This window comes from Spermophilus citellus, assembly GCF_964194105.1.
Source record: "Spermophilus citellus genome assembly, chromosome: 3".
NCBI lineage: Eukaryota > Metazoa > Chordata > Mammalia > Rodentia > Sciuridae > Spermophilus > Spermophilus citellus.
The window spans coordinates 152513026-152527533 of NC_138184.1; the positions used below are offsets into that span (position 1 = coordinate 152513026).

The following is a 14508-nucleotide window of genomic DNA, read 5'->3' on the forward strand; positions in this document are numbered from 1 at the left end:
TTTCAAACATACTATAAAGAAAAGTCTTCATGTACATGTGTACATATGTATTCACACATACATAATGTTATATATTATCATGTCTATATTATTATGTTTCTGGTCCATTCTTGGATCTGGATTCTTCTAAGGCCTACATAGCCTTTCCATTTAGAAACTCTTTTCTCAAACATGTCAGATTTCTCAGAGATCTCACTTCATTGATATCAAAGGAATATGTACACACTGGAGGAATCCAAATCATGTCAGGAAAGGGTGACTCCTCTAAACCATCGGAAGAAACCCTACCTGGAGTATTTCAATAACTGCCAACACCACAGGTGTTAACATCAGTATGAAACTTTATATTTAAGCTCACTTTTCAATTAGAGAAATTATTTTAGTCAATACAAATGGCACTACGGCAGGATGGCTGTTATTCTGTGTTCTCTGAATAAAAGACACTTTCAGGAAAAAAGAATTGAAAAGTATATAATCCTTAAAGATAATGCTCTTGCTATATTAAAACAGGAATTTCTCTATGAGCAAAATCTTCTTTGCTAGACATACAGGGCTATTCCTAGGCATGATTGATTTTGAAGGCTTCTATTAATACTAGGCTGCAGTAACAGTGTGTTCAGGATATCTGGGCAAGTTTGCTGTGCTTCTGGAAATAGAGGGATCAGATGGACTGGTTAATCTGGCAAAAGAAATATGCACAGCCTTTAGGTCCTAGCATGGAATGTAGTCTTAGGGTATAACACATTCTACAAAGTAGCTCCTATGCACATTTATTAAAGATGCCTATCACAGTTAAATAACTTGGCCATTTCAGACATTGATTTTTAACTGAAAGATGATATCAAGGCTTAGGAACATAATTTACAAAAAAATGTATTTTAAGTTTTAGAAGCATGAAGGCTTGCATGAGATCACAGAAGTAAAAAAAAAAAAAAAAAAAAAAAAAAAAAAAAAAAAAAAAAAAAAAGAACCCTCAGACAACCCATAAGAGCCTTTGGGGAAGGGGTACACATGAATTTTCTCCTTGCTGCATCCAAGTTGTGAAACTCTTAGGGCTATAATATCTTTCATTTGATCAACCATAGTTTGAGAGCATGGAACAATAATGAGGTACAGCAGAAGAACATGAATAATTTTCCACCCATAGGTTCACAGCACAGTTCCTTTGCAGAGGGAATTGTACCCCACGACCATCACCATTATTGTGTGTGTGTGTGTGTGTGTGTGTGTGCACGTGCTCCAGACTTGACCTTCCTCTGGCCTTAGAATTATCTAGCTTGTTTTCCTCTGTAGGCAGCCGTAGACAAAGGAAGAGATTGGTCAAAAAGCCCACCCAGAGGTACCATAATAAATGGAAGTGATACTAACATATCAGGCACCGATTGCCTTGGTACTATAGACTCCCATGAGTCACTTGAGTGGGAAGTCAGACAAAAATATCAAAACAAAACAACCAGAAGACAAACTGAGGAAAGGAGGCTCTTTAGAGTCCAACCAGGAAGCCAAGTATCATAAATTTCCGAGTGGCCAAATCCTAGAAGGAAAGATACTGAAGAAACTCCTAAAGAATGTTGTAGGGATTTTTATTTCCAAAAGGGACCCATGCACCTGTTGATGTATTTTCCAGGCCCTTGAATGATAGCAATTTATGAGGCTATTAATACTAAGCCCAAGATTTATCAGATGTGCTGTTTGTCTTGTGGCCACTGTAACCTCATAAAATTTGGGTTGCATTGGGTTAAAATGGAGCGTTCTGCTGTTGGAGTTATTCTGAGCATTTAAATCGGCTAATCCTACAAGAAGGGTGCATTTCGCTTGCCTATTAGGGAGAGTCTTTGGGGATTCCTACCAGTTGCAGAGCCAGGCTGGAGGGGGCGGTCCGTTGCAGAGTGTGGTAAAATGGAGGCAGCAGGGGAAGAATGAGTCCTGGAGAGAAGGCGATGTTTCTCTAATCCATCCATGCCAACCACAGCCAGCTGAGCCTGGCGCGCCGAGAGCGCACGTGTGTGCGGGGGCTCTAGGAAGGGCTGCTGCAGAGCAAAGAACACAGTAGACAGAAACGTGAGACCAGCATCCAGGGAGACACTGAGAGCGACATGTCAACAAATTAAGTTCATCAGGTCAGAGACATAATAAACGGTGTGAAGGGAAAAAGGAAAAAAAATAGAGAGAAAGGGAGAGAAAAAACAAGATCTAGTCAATAAATCCATTCAACAGATGTTTTCACACTGAAGGCCAGGGCCTGTCTGCCTGGCTCTGGAGAAGGTGATGGCAGGACGCCTGTCAGTTTCAACTGATTGAAAGGAACAGACCTTTAACCCCAAGAGAAACGTTGACTTACTCCGTTTCCTACCTTGATACCAACGTTTTGAATACAGCCCCAGAAGGGTTGCAATACAAAAGTGGGAGAATAATTCAACTGCTTTCCACGTAAGTCTCAATTATGAAAATTCTATCCTGAATTTATTTCAGTAATATTGTTAATGAAATTGATGGGCGCCTCTAAAAATGACCAATTAGATGGTTTTGTTTTAACATCTTTCAATTTTCATATACTGGTGTAGAATAATGAGTTTTTCATGGTTTACAGGGTATAATCTCAACAACTGTAATTTGTTTCTTTGAGAGAGTATTAGATATATTAGGTGTATTGTTTTTCATACTTCTAAAGTTGATCAAAGGACCAGAGTTTAGGAGCTTCCAGAAAATTCACTTAGTCTATTTCTCTGTCTTCAAAGAGACACTCTGTAAAACACAGTTGGCAGCTAATTTAACCATCAAAACTATGCAGTAATTATTTAATCTCTTACCAACAGGAATTCATAAATTTCATGCTGTTTTTAAAATATTTTTCCTAAGGAATATGGAAAATGGCTGAGCAGTGCTACAAAACCTGATTATCGCTTGCCATCAATAAAGATGGTAAAGTTCCAAAAGGTTAACAAAATTTAAAAAAATGCAAGTCTAATCCCTATAATTTGAAAAATGTGTATGTTGCTTTGCTTTGACCTGCCAGACTAGCATTTCAGGACTTGATGCAAACTTCACTTTTCTTTCCCTTTAGGTCAGATACTCCACTGCACCCAACATGTCATACTCTTCCTGTATTTCCCACACAAGGATTGACAAATCTTAGGTACATAAAATCACTCACTAAGGGAGGAAGCTCACAAATCTACATATAACACAACTGTGTTTCATGCATAGTATGTGGTTTTATGTCATTATAGCTTTTTCTGTACATGACATGAATTAATGCTATACATCAATGCATGTTTGATGATGAAAAAATATAACTTTTAAAATAGTTACAGAATATAGACACAGCTTTCTCAATTCAGAAAAAAATATGAATCATTGAAAGTTAACTTTAAAATGGATTATAATCAACATGTATGTGGTTGCTTCAGTTTTGCTGAGCAGAATATTCAAACCATCAATCAATTGGAAGGCACTCACTGTCATATGCTCATGCTTTGGTCATTTGCTTTGTTGATCAGAATGGCTCAGTCAATGAGGTTTAGAAGAAAATTTAATGCATTCCCAAGAGCTGAACTTTTTTGTTTTCTTGTGTATCTCTATGCTCAATGCCCTGAGAATATAGAAGTTTTAATTACAAAGAATATAAATATATACATATCGCTTCAGGGCTTTCTAATCAGGAAAAGGAAGCTTTTCTGCATATGATCTAAACTGCACAGGTAAATATTCAAATATTGAATATTCAAATATTCTCATTCACCTTCTGGTAATCTCTTTAACTCTCATCTAAACCAACACAAAAGACTTCGAATTGAGCACTTTACCTAACCAGCCTTATTTCTTCCTGTAAGCATTCTCTTCTTAAAGCCCTGCTGAAAACCAAAAGTTGGCACAAAGACACTCTGAAGGCCAGTTGAAGTTTAAAGAACCTTCTCCACCTGTCTTTTCAGCTCTACTTAACCTGAAGCCAACCTACATTTTCAGCCTCAGGTCATCTTTCATATTTCTAGGTTTCTAGCCAAAATACTGCCTCCTGTACACAAGCATCATCCCCAGGGCTGCCTTATCATGTTCAATGGCCCTGCATCCTTTTACCTTACTGAGTCCTTTTCTGCCAAAAAAACAATACTATAATTTTTATACCCACATTTGGTTAGTTATTATATATTGATTAGTATTACATTCATTCTTTCCTTCAGCTTAATAAATGACAATGTTTCGTGGGCCCCTAAAGGTACCACAGTCCTGGTCTGTTATGTCTAAGGGTCTATCGACCTTAATCATTCCTGCCTCTACCAGCCCATCCTTTCTGTAACACCCCTATGCAGGTGCCAAGAAAGCTCCATATTCATCTCTGATACATATCCACTAAGGTTCACTTCATACTTCAAATAGAGCCTTTTTTGAGCACCCATCTAAGCCTTCTTTCTCTTTCCATTACATTCCCATCACACTTCCTTTTTTGTCTTTGCTTTTCCCTGCCATAGTCTTTTATAGATTTGAGATGTTTCATGTAGTCACTATTTCTTAAGCTCATAGTTTGTGCCAGACACTTTGCTAGTATGTTGAACTTTTTATGCTTATTGTCTAGTGAGGAGAGAGATACTAAATATTTATAGTTATAAATATAATGAATGCTATATAGGAAAAATTCAGGATGCTTTAAAAACTGTTTTTAAAAAAGCTGATAAAGAGGGTTAAGTAATTTTCATTTAAGAAAATATATTCAATTTGAAATGTGAAGAATTAATTAGAATGAGCCAGAGACAGAGTGGGAAGAAGCTCTATAGACATTTTACTCATGTGTGAGTAGGTGCTCACCTGTGTGAAGTCATCTTTCTTTATGTAATATTGAAAGCTTTTAGAAGCAGGAACTAGACATAACTCATCTGTTGACTTGCTCTGCTATATTTTATCTTTTCTCATGCTTTCTAAATAATTATTTGTGCATTAAGACTATGGAACAGATACTTGTAAGTTAAAAGCCATGTTTTAAAAATAATATCACCAAAATTTATTTATTTATTTATTTATTTATTTATTTATTTATTTATTTATTTATTTACTAATTACTTTATTTTTGGTACCAGGGATTGAACCCAGGGTTGCTTACCATTGAGCCACATCCTCAGCCTTTTTCTATATTTTCTTTATAGACAGGGTCTTGCTGAGTTGCTAAGTGCCTTGCTAAATTGCTCGGGCTGGCTATGAACTTGCAATTGTCTTGCCTCAGCCTCCCAAGTCGTTGGGATTACAGAAATGCACCACCACTTGGGCAGCATAACCAAATTTTAAACCAGGTGCAATGGCACATCCCTATAATCCCAGCAGCTCAGAAGGCTGATGCAAGAGGATTACAACTTCAAAGCCAGCCTAAGCAATTTAGTGGGGCTCTCACTGAATTACTTAGTGCCTCACTAAATTGCTTAGGCTTTTCCCTAATTAGTAAGTTCCATGAGGAAATGAGCTTTGTTTGTTCTATATTCCCATGCAATACTTTACACATAGTAGATGTTAATAAATATTTGAATGTTGAATAAATAAATTAATAAAACAAAGATAGCCATCCTTAAAATTTTATTATAAGATTAATCATACAAGCATATTAAAAGCAGTCATAACAATGAAGAGTTAAGGAATGGCTGAGAAAAAATATGAGAAATAGAGTCCAGACAAAACAATTGTCAAAGGACAATACCCTGAAATTAGCACTGGTGCCAAGAGATAATGAAGGAAAAGTTCCGGTGATTTGACGATTATTTTTCTTTGTACTTTCATGTGGTTTCCAAGTTTTCTGCCTATCATATATGTTAAAACATTAATTAAGAAAAATGGTAAATGTTATTTAAACTAAATGGTCCAACCTTTCAAACACTTCATTAGGACAGATTCATAATCATTATACATACAAGCAGACAGGGTCAAAATGTTCAAACCTGCTTCCAAAATAGGAATATTTAAGAAAGAAAAGGTTGTTACTTTTCAAAATTAGTTGACTAGAATCATGTATTTTTACAAATGATGCATGACTTTTAATGTGCAGGGAGAGTTAGAACAATCCAGGAAGCCACACATTAATACAGTGCACATGAGTCACTATGTTATCAGAAAATGCTTGGCCACTTTAAATTCAAATGTCTCCTTCCTCATCAATAAAAAGGTATCCTTCTTGAGGATGAAAACTTGAGATTACATTTTTCTGTTCTAGCTGAATTAGAAGAGTTTCACTAAACTTTTTTTTCCCTCTACCTAATAGAAGAGAATTTTATCTAGGTAATTTTGGGTACTTTTAAGTATGAAAGTACATGTTTTTTCTTGCATTGTCAGAAAATTAAATGTCAAATAGATGAGAACCTACAGTAATTAAAAATTGAATGAACCTACAGTTATTAAAAATCACATTTCATTTACGGCGTACAATTAGAAATGTGTCATGTCCTTCATGTAAAGAGGAAGCACGTCCACCACACAGAACTTTTGATTAAAAACATTTAAATACACACATTGAAACTATTTCTTTTGTAAGTGTTAGTCTTTCTTTTTTTTCAGGTGATATAACTTAGGGCCTGATTTTTTTTTAATATTGATTTTTTAGTTGTAGTTGGACACAATACCTTTATTTTATTTGTTTATTTTTGTGTGGTACTAAGGATTGAACCCAGGACCTTGAACATGCTAGGCTAGCCCTCTACCGCTGAGCCATAACCCCAGCCAAAAATAGGGCCTGATTTTGACTGGTTATTTTGCCAGAGTGTCATTTTACTTTACTGGGATATATAGGTCAACTTTTCCTTAAATAAAGTGGTCTTTAAATAATGTGACACTGTTTTTTGGTGTTGAGTAAAATGAATTTTTGTTTTGGTTCACAGTGTTTTTAATTTCAGAATTATTGCTTTTACAAAAAATTTAGAATCTTGATTATCCCTAGAGGTTATCTTGTCAGATGCCAGGGGCATTTGCATATTTAAAGTCTTTGTATTATTCAGGAGGAGTGTAGAAATCTTGGCTAATTTCAAACCTCCTAAAGCTAAACATCCCTGTTAATAATTTAAGAGTAGCTATTAAATAAATAGAAATAATGTGTCTAATTCTAAAGTAGACAAAAAAAAATTTAAAGAAGCAAAACCAAGAAACAAACCTAAAAATAAGTGGAGGAAAAAAAAAAACCCTGAAGCATTGAAAAAGCTGTACAAAAATAAATCACAAAAATGAGATGCTAGAAACAAATCCCCATATATCAGTAAACACAGTTGATTTGAATGCAATTTACCAGCTAAATGATGGTGTCAGCCAAATTGATTTGACTGAGAAATATTAAATTGAAAAGTTCTATGAAGAAATACCAGGCAAACACTAATATTATAAAGAAGTAAAATTCCCATATAGTCACATTAAAAAGAGACAAGATAGACATTAAGGAAAAATTTTAGGGATCATTGAAGGGTTTCTTTGTAAATAATACATATATTCAATTAACAACAGAAAACTTCTAAATTTATCTGTGCTTAATAACTTGAACTCAAAATGTAAAATACTAATGGGCAGAACTACCGGGAAAAGCTGAGAAATCCACATTACAGAGGATTTTTGTGAAAAATTTATCATGAAACTATTTAATTTATAAAAGATTTGAATAACACAGTTCACTAGATTGAAATATATTGAATTTTCAGCCAATAAGCACATTATTTCAAGCACATGAGTTATTACAAAATTCACCACTGCAACAATGCAATGGTTAACAAACTTAAGAGAATTAATATCTTCAATGGACTTGTTTTCAACTTTACAAGGGAAGAAAGTTCCAGAATTTTCTTGAAAACATTTAGGAGATTTTATATGTGTGTGTGTGTGTGTGTGTGTGTATGTGTATGAGATATATATTTTTAGGAAAGAGAAACAGGAGCAGAAAGATGGACAAATATTGTGAATATTTTAAATAATGAAATATTTCAATAAGCCAACAAATATGTTAATAGAAACAATTTACTGATAATCAGAAAATGCAAATTAATATTGTCATGAAATATCATTTTATACTTATCACATTAATCAGTAGATCAAGTCTGGCAATACCAAGCATTATTGAAAGAAAATAGAGCAAGAGAAATTTATAGAGTGCTTATAAGAAAGAGCAACCTACTTGAACCAATATAAAGAATAATTCACTAATATTTAACAAAAATAAGGATAGACAGCAAATTACAGGAAAAATTGGTGCGTGAAAAAAAGCAAAAAAAAACCCACATTAATACATAGAACAATTATTGAAGTTTTAAATCATACAAATTAATACCATATATTGGGGCTGGGGATATAGCTCAGTTGGTAGAGTGCTTGCCTCGCATGCACAAAGCCCTGGGTTCAATCGCTGACACCACAAAAAGACAAACAAAAAATTAATACCTTATATTAAGGAAATGCATGTGTAAATATAATAAATAAACATGAATGAAAATATCTTAAAATGCAAGGGAACCTCACCCAGCAAATTCAGAAGAGAAGGAATAGAAGGGACTTGCAACAGGAGAGAGATACACAGGAAATCTCAACTGTATTTATAATGTTTTATTTCGGAGTCTTTATTTAAGAGTCTTCATTACCGCAGTATTTTTTCTTCATATGTGAATATATTTTTAACAAACTTTAAATGTTTAATATGTGTTTAAGGGGCAATGGCAAGATGGCTGAATAAATGCATACAGCACTCACCTGCTCCTCCACAAAGAACCAAAGCAACAGGTGTATAGCTGCATATTGAGGTGAGTGATCATGGGAGAACACTAGAAATCAACAGGAGAAAAATGGAAACCTTGTAAGATCCAGAGATCTGGGATAATAGCAAGAGAAACAAAATAACCTGGCACCTGCCACCCTGAATGCATAGTCAAGGAGGCGGAGCCTTCTATCTCCAGGATTAGACTTGAAGGAGAGTCCCAGAAAACTCTATCAATGCAGTTACGGTCAATCCTAGCTATTGGAAACTTTCACAAGACTCACAGGATTATAGTAAACTAGATAAGTAATCTGAATTCTGCCTAATAGCCCGGCTTTGGAAAAAGAAGTTCACATCACCTCTTAGTGTATGCCCAGAGTGCTGTAGCCAGGAGTCATCTTGAGAAGGGATTTACTGTCTGATTTTTTTTTTTTTTTTTTTTTTTTGCTGCACTAGGAATTGGAAACAGTTCTCATCTCTGGGACCCCAGAGACATTCCTCTGCACTGACTCAATGGGTAGTTTACTCACAAACACAGTGTAGGTCAGTAGAGTGACTCTGACACAAATCTGCTGAGAACCCTGCTTCATGGGGGATGGGTGTTTCCACACGGAGGGGAAGGAATGGTGCCACCTTAACAAACCCAAGAAGCGGGCGCTGCCCTCTGAGACCTGGAGGGTGGCCAGGCATGTGTGATTTCATGTTGGTGCCAGGATTGAAGGCAGCCACCCATTCTGTTCGTACCACTCTTCCTCCCAACTCCACCGGTGCCATCTTTTACTAACAAAGCAGGGGAGAGGTCTGTGGTTCCACTGCTTCCTGCCCACAGGTACACTGTCTTGAGCGATGTCCAGACTAACAAGGTCCAGAGAGAGACTTTACTCAGTGCCTGCTCTGTTCTGCTCTTGCCTCTCTGCTTCAAACACTTTAGGTGGGTAGAATTTTGCCTGATTCTGACTGAAATCCACTCCTGATCCATCACTAGATTCAACCCTACAGCTGAATCAGGGAGGAAAAAAGCCCAGTTACTGCCCTGTCCCAGGTGCACATGGCCAGAGGGGATCTGAGGCCCCATTCCTGGACATGCATGTCCACAGTAACAACAGAGAGGAGCACCACAATTCTTGCTGACAACAAATCTACAAGTGCCCCTAACACTGATCATTCAATATCTTGTCTGACCTCACACTGCTGACAAAATTGGATGTGAAGACCACAGAGGTGATGCTGTGATTCCCCCCTATAGGACAGATGGTCATGAAATGATGTGTTTGAAGTTCTGAAAGAAAGGAATGGCTAACCAAGATTACTGTACTTTTATCAAGCCCTTCCTTCAAAAAGAAGGGGAAATAAAGACCTTCCAAGAGAAATAATAAGTCCTATTAATTCAAAGTAAAATTTATTACTGATGTAGTACAATTATGTAATTTATAACATATTTTTACATTTATGTACCTGTGAAATTATAAATGTGTGTATATATGTATATATGCTGAACTATTTTTGTTTGTGATAAAAAAAATTATAGACCAATGCATATAAGTTGGAAGGTGAAGTGGTCCTTTTTGTTAAGTAAAAATTTTGGAAGGTAGAGGACATGTTTGACAACTGTGAAGGTATTTATTATTCCTCCTCCCCATAGCAATGTAGCATTTCTGGATTTAGGTATGCATGAGTGGTACACAGTACAAGAGGAGCTGAATCAGCAGGTTTGGGCTGACCAGCAACAGAATGCACTCACTACTTTCTGCCAGCCTTCCTTCCAGGGCCAAGTACTGATTGCTTGCAGCAGAAGTCAGGAAGAAGGTAGATGAAATACTGCCCCCTATACACTCACTGATCACGTCTAGTGAGAGCAAGTCCCTTCCTTCTTCTCAGGTTCTTATTCCACACATGAGTCTTTGTCCAGCACATTTTTCATGCCAGCAAAGAAAATACACAAACATGCACCCAAAGTAAAGTGCTAAAGGGAAGTAAAATTTTGCATATCAGGTTTTAGCCTCATATTCAAATTATGAGGAATCTATCAACAACGTCAAAATTCACAAAGCAGAACTGTGATACACTGAATACTGCAGAGCTTTTTAGCCATAGCCTCAAAAGCAAAATCCAAGGGAAAAGTATTCAAGAGCAGCCCGTGTTAACAAGTGAGCAGTGTAGCAGTATTCAGTTAAACCATGATTCTGACTGGAGGCTTAGGGTTTTTTTTGCTAACTCTGCAGCTGTGAAGATGAACCTACTTAACAACATTGTTCTTAAAATGAGCAGAATGTTAATAAAAGTTACTACTTTTTTGCACAAAGTTTATAGATAGCTTCCAGTACAGTTGTAAATATTCCCAGATATAAGGGTTCCTTATATCTTTATTTCCAGATAAATGGGAAAATAAATTAACAATTTTGTTGCACTATGTTCTTATATCTGTGCAAGGATAGTTGCTTTAGAAATATTTAAGATCCACCCACTTTGGAGCACTTTTAGAAAATGACCCCTATAAATCAATGGAAACTGTACTCTGTTACTGAATACAAAAGAAACCACATTCAATATTTGAAATTAAATAACTAGTCTACAATGAGCAATTTCTTTCACAATAGAAAAGTTTTTTAAAAAGTTATATTTTTGTCCCTTCAATTTCTTTTCAGATCCTACAATTTTACAATTGCCTGTAGAAAAAAAAAATGTTCAAGAGAGCAGATTGAAATTATTTTAATTAGGTAACAGCCCAGAGGAAGATGAAATTTTACAATGGCCTAGACTAGTATCTTCTGTCTGGTCTGTAGCCAATGGACAGAACAGGATGAACAATAGGGCTCTGGTCTAGAAATAATAGCCTGAAGATAAAGGAGGAAAAAGATGGTTCGTTTGACTATGATGAATCTCTTGAGCATTTTCTTTATTCCTCCTGTTAGCTAATTAGAATCCAGATATAAAATAACTCAGAATTAGAGAGTTGACAAGCAATATATCATTGCTATTTAAGACACATGAATTGGATAGATTTGTCTTGAATAGATGACCCAAGTCTAAGATCTGCAGAATAATTCTGGTGAATATAAAACTCCTGAAATTATACCCAAAATTGTATAAGAATCTGAATTGTAAATTTTTCTTAAGTCCATAGCTTCCATCAAAGGGGTCTTTAGTTTTTAAAAATAATATTATGAAGCACAGCTCTAAGAACAAATTATTAGACATAATAAATGCCCACTAATTACAACTTTTATGTTGCTTTCTAAACATAACAGTTTTAACCATGACAGATTTTTCTTCATAAACCCATGGGTTCAGACATATCATTAGTTGGGTCACGTAAGTAAAATAAGAACTCTTGCAGCTTCAGGCACGAAGCTTTTATACCCTTTCAGCCTGAGAGAGCATTTTACTAACCTTAACATAAGAGAACCTCCTGTATTTCACCACCACCTCTAAATCCAATTGCTTGTGTGCAAATTACCAAACATGTCAAACTTAAAAATATGAATTTATTCTTATTTTATTCTTTCTCTTGAAGTTTGAGAGAATCAAATGTAAGATATAGATATTCCAAATTTCTTTTGTTACTGAACTGAAAGCTAATTGCTGATAGTACCTTGCTAAAATATTAGGCTAATGAAAAGTGGGGTGGATATTGTTTAATCTTTAATCTGCAAGTATTTTGGTATTTGACCACAAACAATCTCTTAAAATTTTTTTTTCTTTTTTTCATCTCAGAATGACACAGCTCAACTCATAGCATGCAAAATAAATAAATATAATCTAGAATATCCTAGAATAAATGCTTATTGTTATTAAGTTGAAAATTGGATATTTAAAAATAATGCTATGGTACATTTGCTAAGATGAATGTAACATACAAATGTTCATTTAACATTTATTTGAAAGGCAGCTTTTCTTAAGTTATTTCCTCAAACTTAAAAATAATGATCACAAATAAAGTATTTGGATTTGAAAACAGTTATGTAATTATTTGACTTTAGTGAAATTAATTTATTAGTTCATTCATTTTATATATCAACGCTTTGTGTTAGAAACTAGAAGATACAAAAATGAACAAAACAGATATAGTCTTCCTCTTCAGGGAGTTTAAAATCTCCTGAGGAAGGCAAATATTCATCAAATTTCCACATGAACAAATATGAAGGAGTAACTAAGGGAAGAACTAGGAATAGGAGACAAACTGTTCTAATTTAAGAGCACTCAAGAAAAACTCTGAGGAAGTGTATTTGAGCCAAAAAGTGAAGGATGATAAGAAGGATTTGGGTTGGCCAAGAGAAGGGAAGAATGTCCGTGTAGAGGGAACAGCATGTGCAAAGCCACTCTGGAGGTAGAACACTTACTGTGGACACATGCAGCTCAGCAAGGCCATCATACTGAGAGGTGGCTGTGACTCCAGCTAAGCCTGAATAAGTTGCAGAATGAGAAGGTGCAGTATTTGTATCGTCTTTAAAAGGCTGACTCTTGGGCCTGGGGTTGTGCCTCAGCAGTAGAGCACTCACCTAGCACGTGTGGGGCGCTGGGTTTTCGATCCTCAACACCATATAAAAATAAATAAAATAAAGGCACTGTGTCCAACTACAACTAAAAAATTATTAAAACAAACAAACAAACCGAATCTTAATCCTAGGAGCTATGGCAAGTCAATGAACAGTTTTAGTTCAGGAGTTTGGGCCTGGCAATTAGGTAGTAAACAGAGTTGATAAGAACAGATTTATATTTTGAAATGATCAGACCAGCAGAAAAATAACCCATATTTTATATAGAGTAGGTAACTTAATCCTAAGGTGCTTTCTTAAATAATTTGAAGTTATTTTTAAAAAGCATGGGATTCAGAAAACAAAACAAAACACCAACAACAAAAACCTCCTGAGTTTATACCCAGCCCTACCATCTTACTAATGTATAAACTAGAGAAAATATACTTAGGCACTCAAAGAATGTTTGTAAAATGAAGTGACAATTTGTATCAGACAGTATCTTTAGGAATAAGTGGGTTCTCTGAAAAACCTAATAAGGATTACTAATAAGGATTAACCTAGTAATCCTAAAAAGGATTAACCTAATAAGGATTACTATTTAAACTTACTGAGTAGTAGTATGTATTCCTCTGTATAAGACAAGAAAATTCATTGTTAATAAAATATCATTATCAGTGAATTTGCTAAGATGAATGTAACATACAACTTAAATATTCATTTAATATTTGAAAGGAAGCTTTTAAGTTATTTCCTCAAACTTAAAAATAATGATAAAAAATAAAGTGTTTGGATTTGAAAACAATTATGTAATTATTTGACTTTAGTGGAATTAATTTATTAGCTCATTCATTTTATATATCAAAGCTTTTTTTAAATCCAAACTCAGATTGACTATAATAGCACAATGAATTATAATAGGCCATGGTTTGTCCAATTTTGTACCTTCTCCTTGGTCTCCAAGATTGATGTGTCAGTTCTAGGTGTTGTTTCATAGTTTTTCCCAGGTCAGTTAGCAGCTAACACAGTGTCTCTGAGCTGCCAAAGTTATTTAGGAACATCTCCAGAATCTAGATACATACTTAGTTTTTAATATACATTTTATTATGCTATACTAAGATTATTATATTGATAAAATTTCTTGTATTAATGTCCTGCATAGTTATCAGGATGACAAAACAAAACTCCCTAAGTCTATTATATTGTCTTTATATTTTTTAAAAATTAGTTTTGACAAGTAAGAATTAGATATTGATGATATATGATATGATGTGTTGATAAATATATACATTATGGTATGATTAAATCAAACTAATTAATAGATATATCTTCACA

The 14508-nt window shown here is 34.9% G+C and overlaps 1 protein-coding gene across 7 annotated transcripts in view; it reads right to left on the bottom strand.

The window, feature by feature from the left end:
* Positions 1 to 14508, bottom strand: part of HDAC9 (histone deacetylase 9) — an 890491-nt gene that overhangs the window by 264667 nt on the left and 611316 nt on the right. For all 7 annotated transcript variants that reach the window (XM_081283850.1, XM_081283851.1, XM_081283848.1 and 4 more), the window contains one exon: positions 1850 to 2030. In XM_081283850.1, the coding sequence (XP_081139976.1) occupies positions 1850 to 2030 (181 nt within the window). The remainder of the gene's footprint in view (positions 1 to 1849; positions 2031 to 14508) is intronic.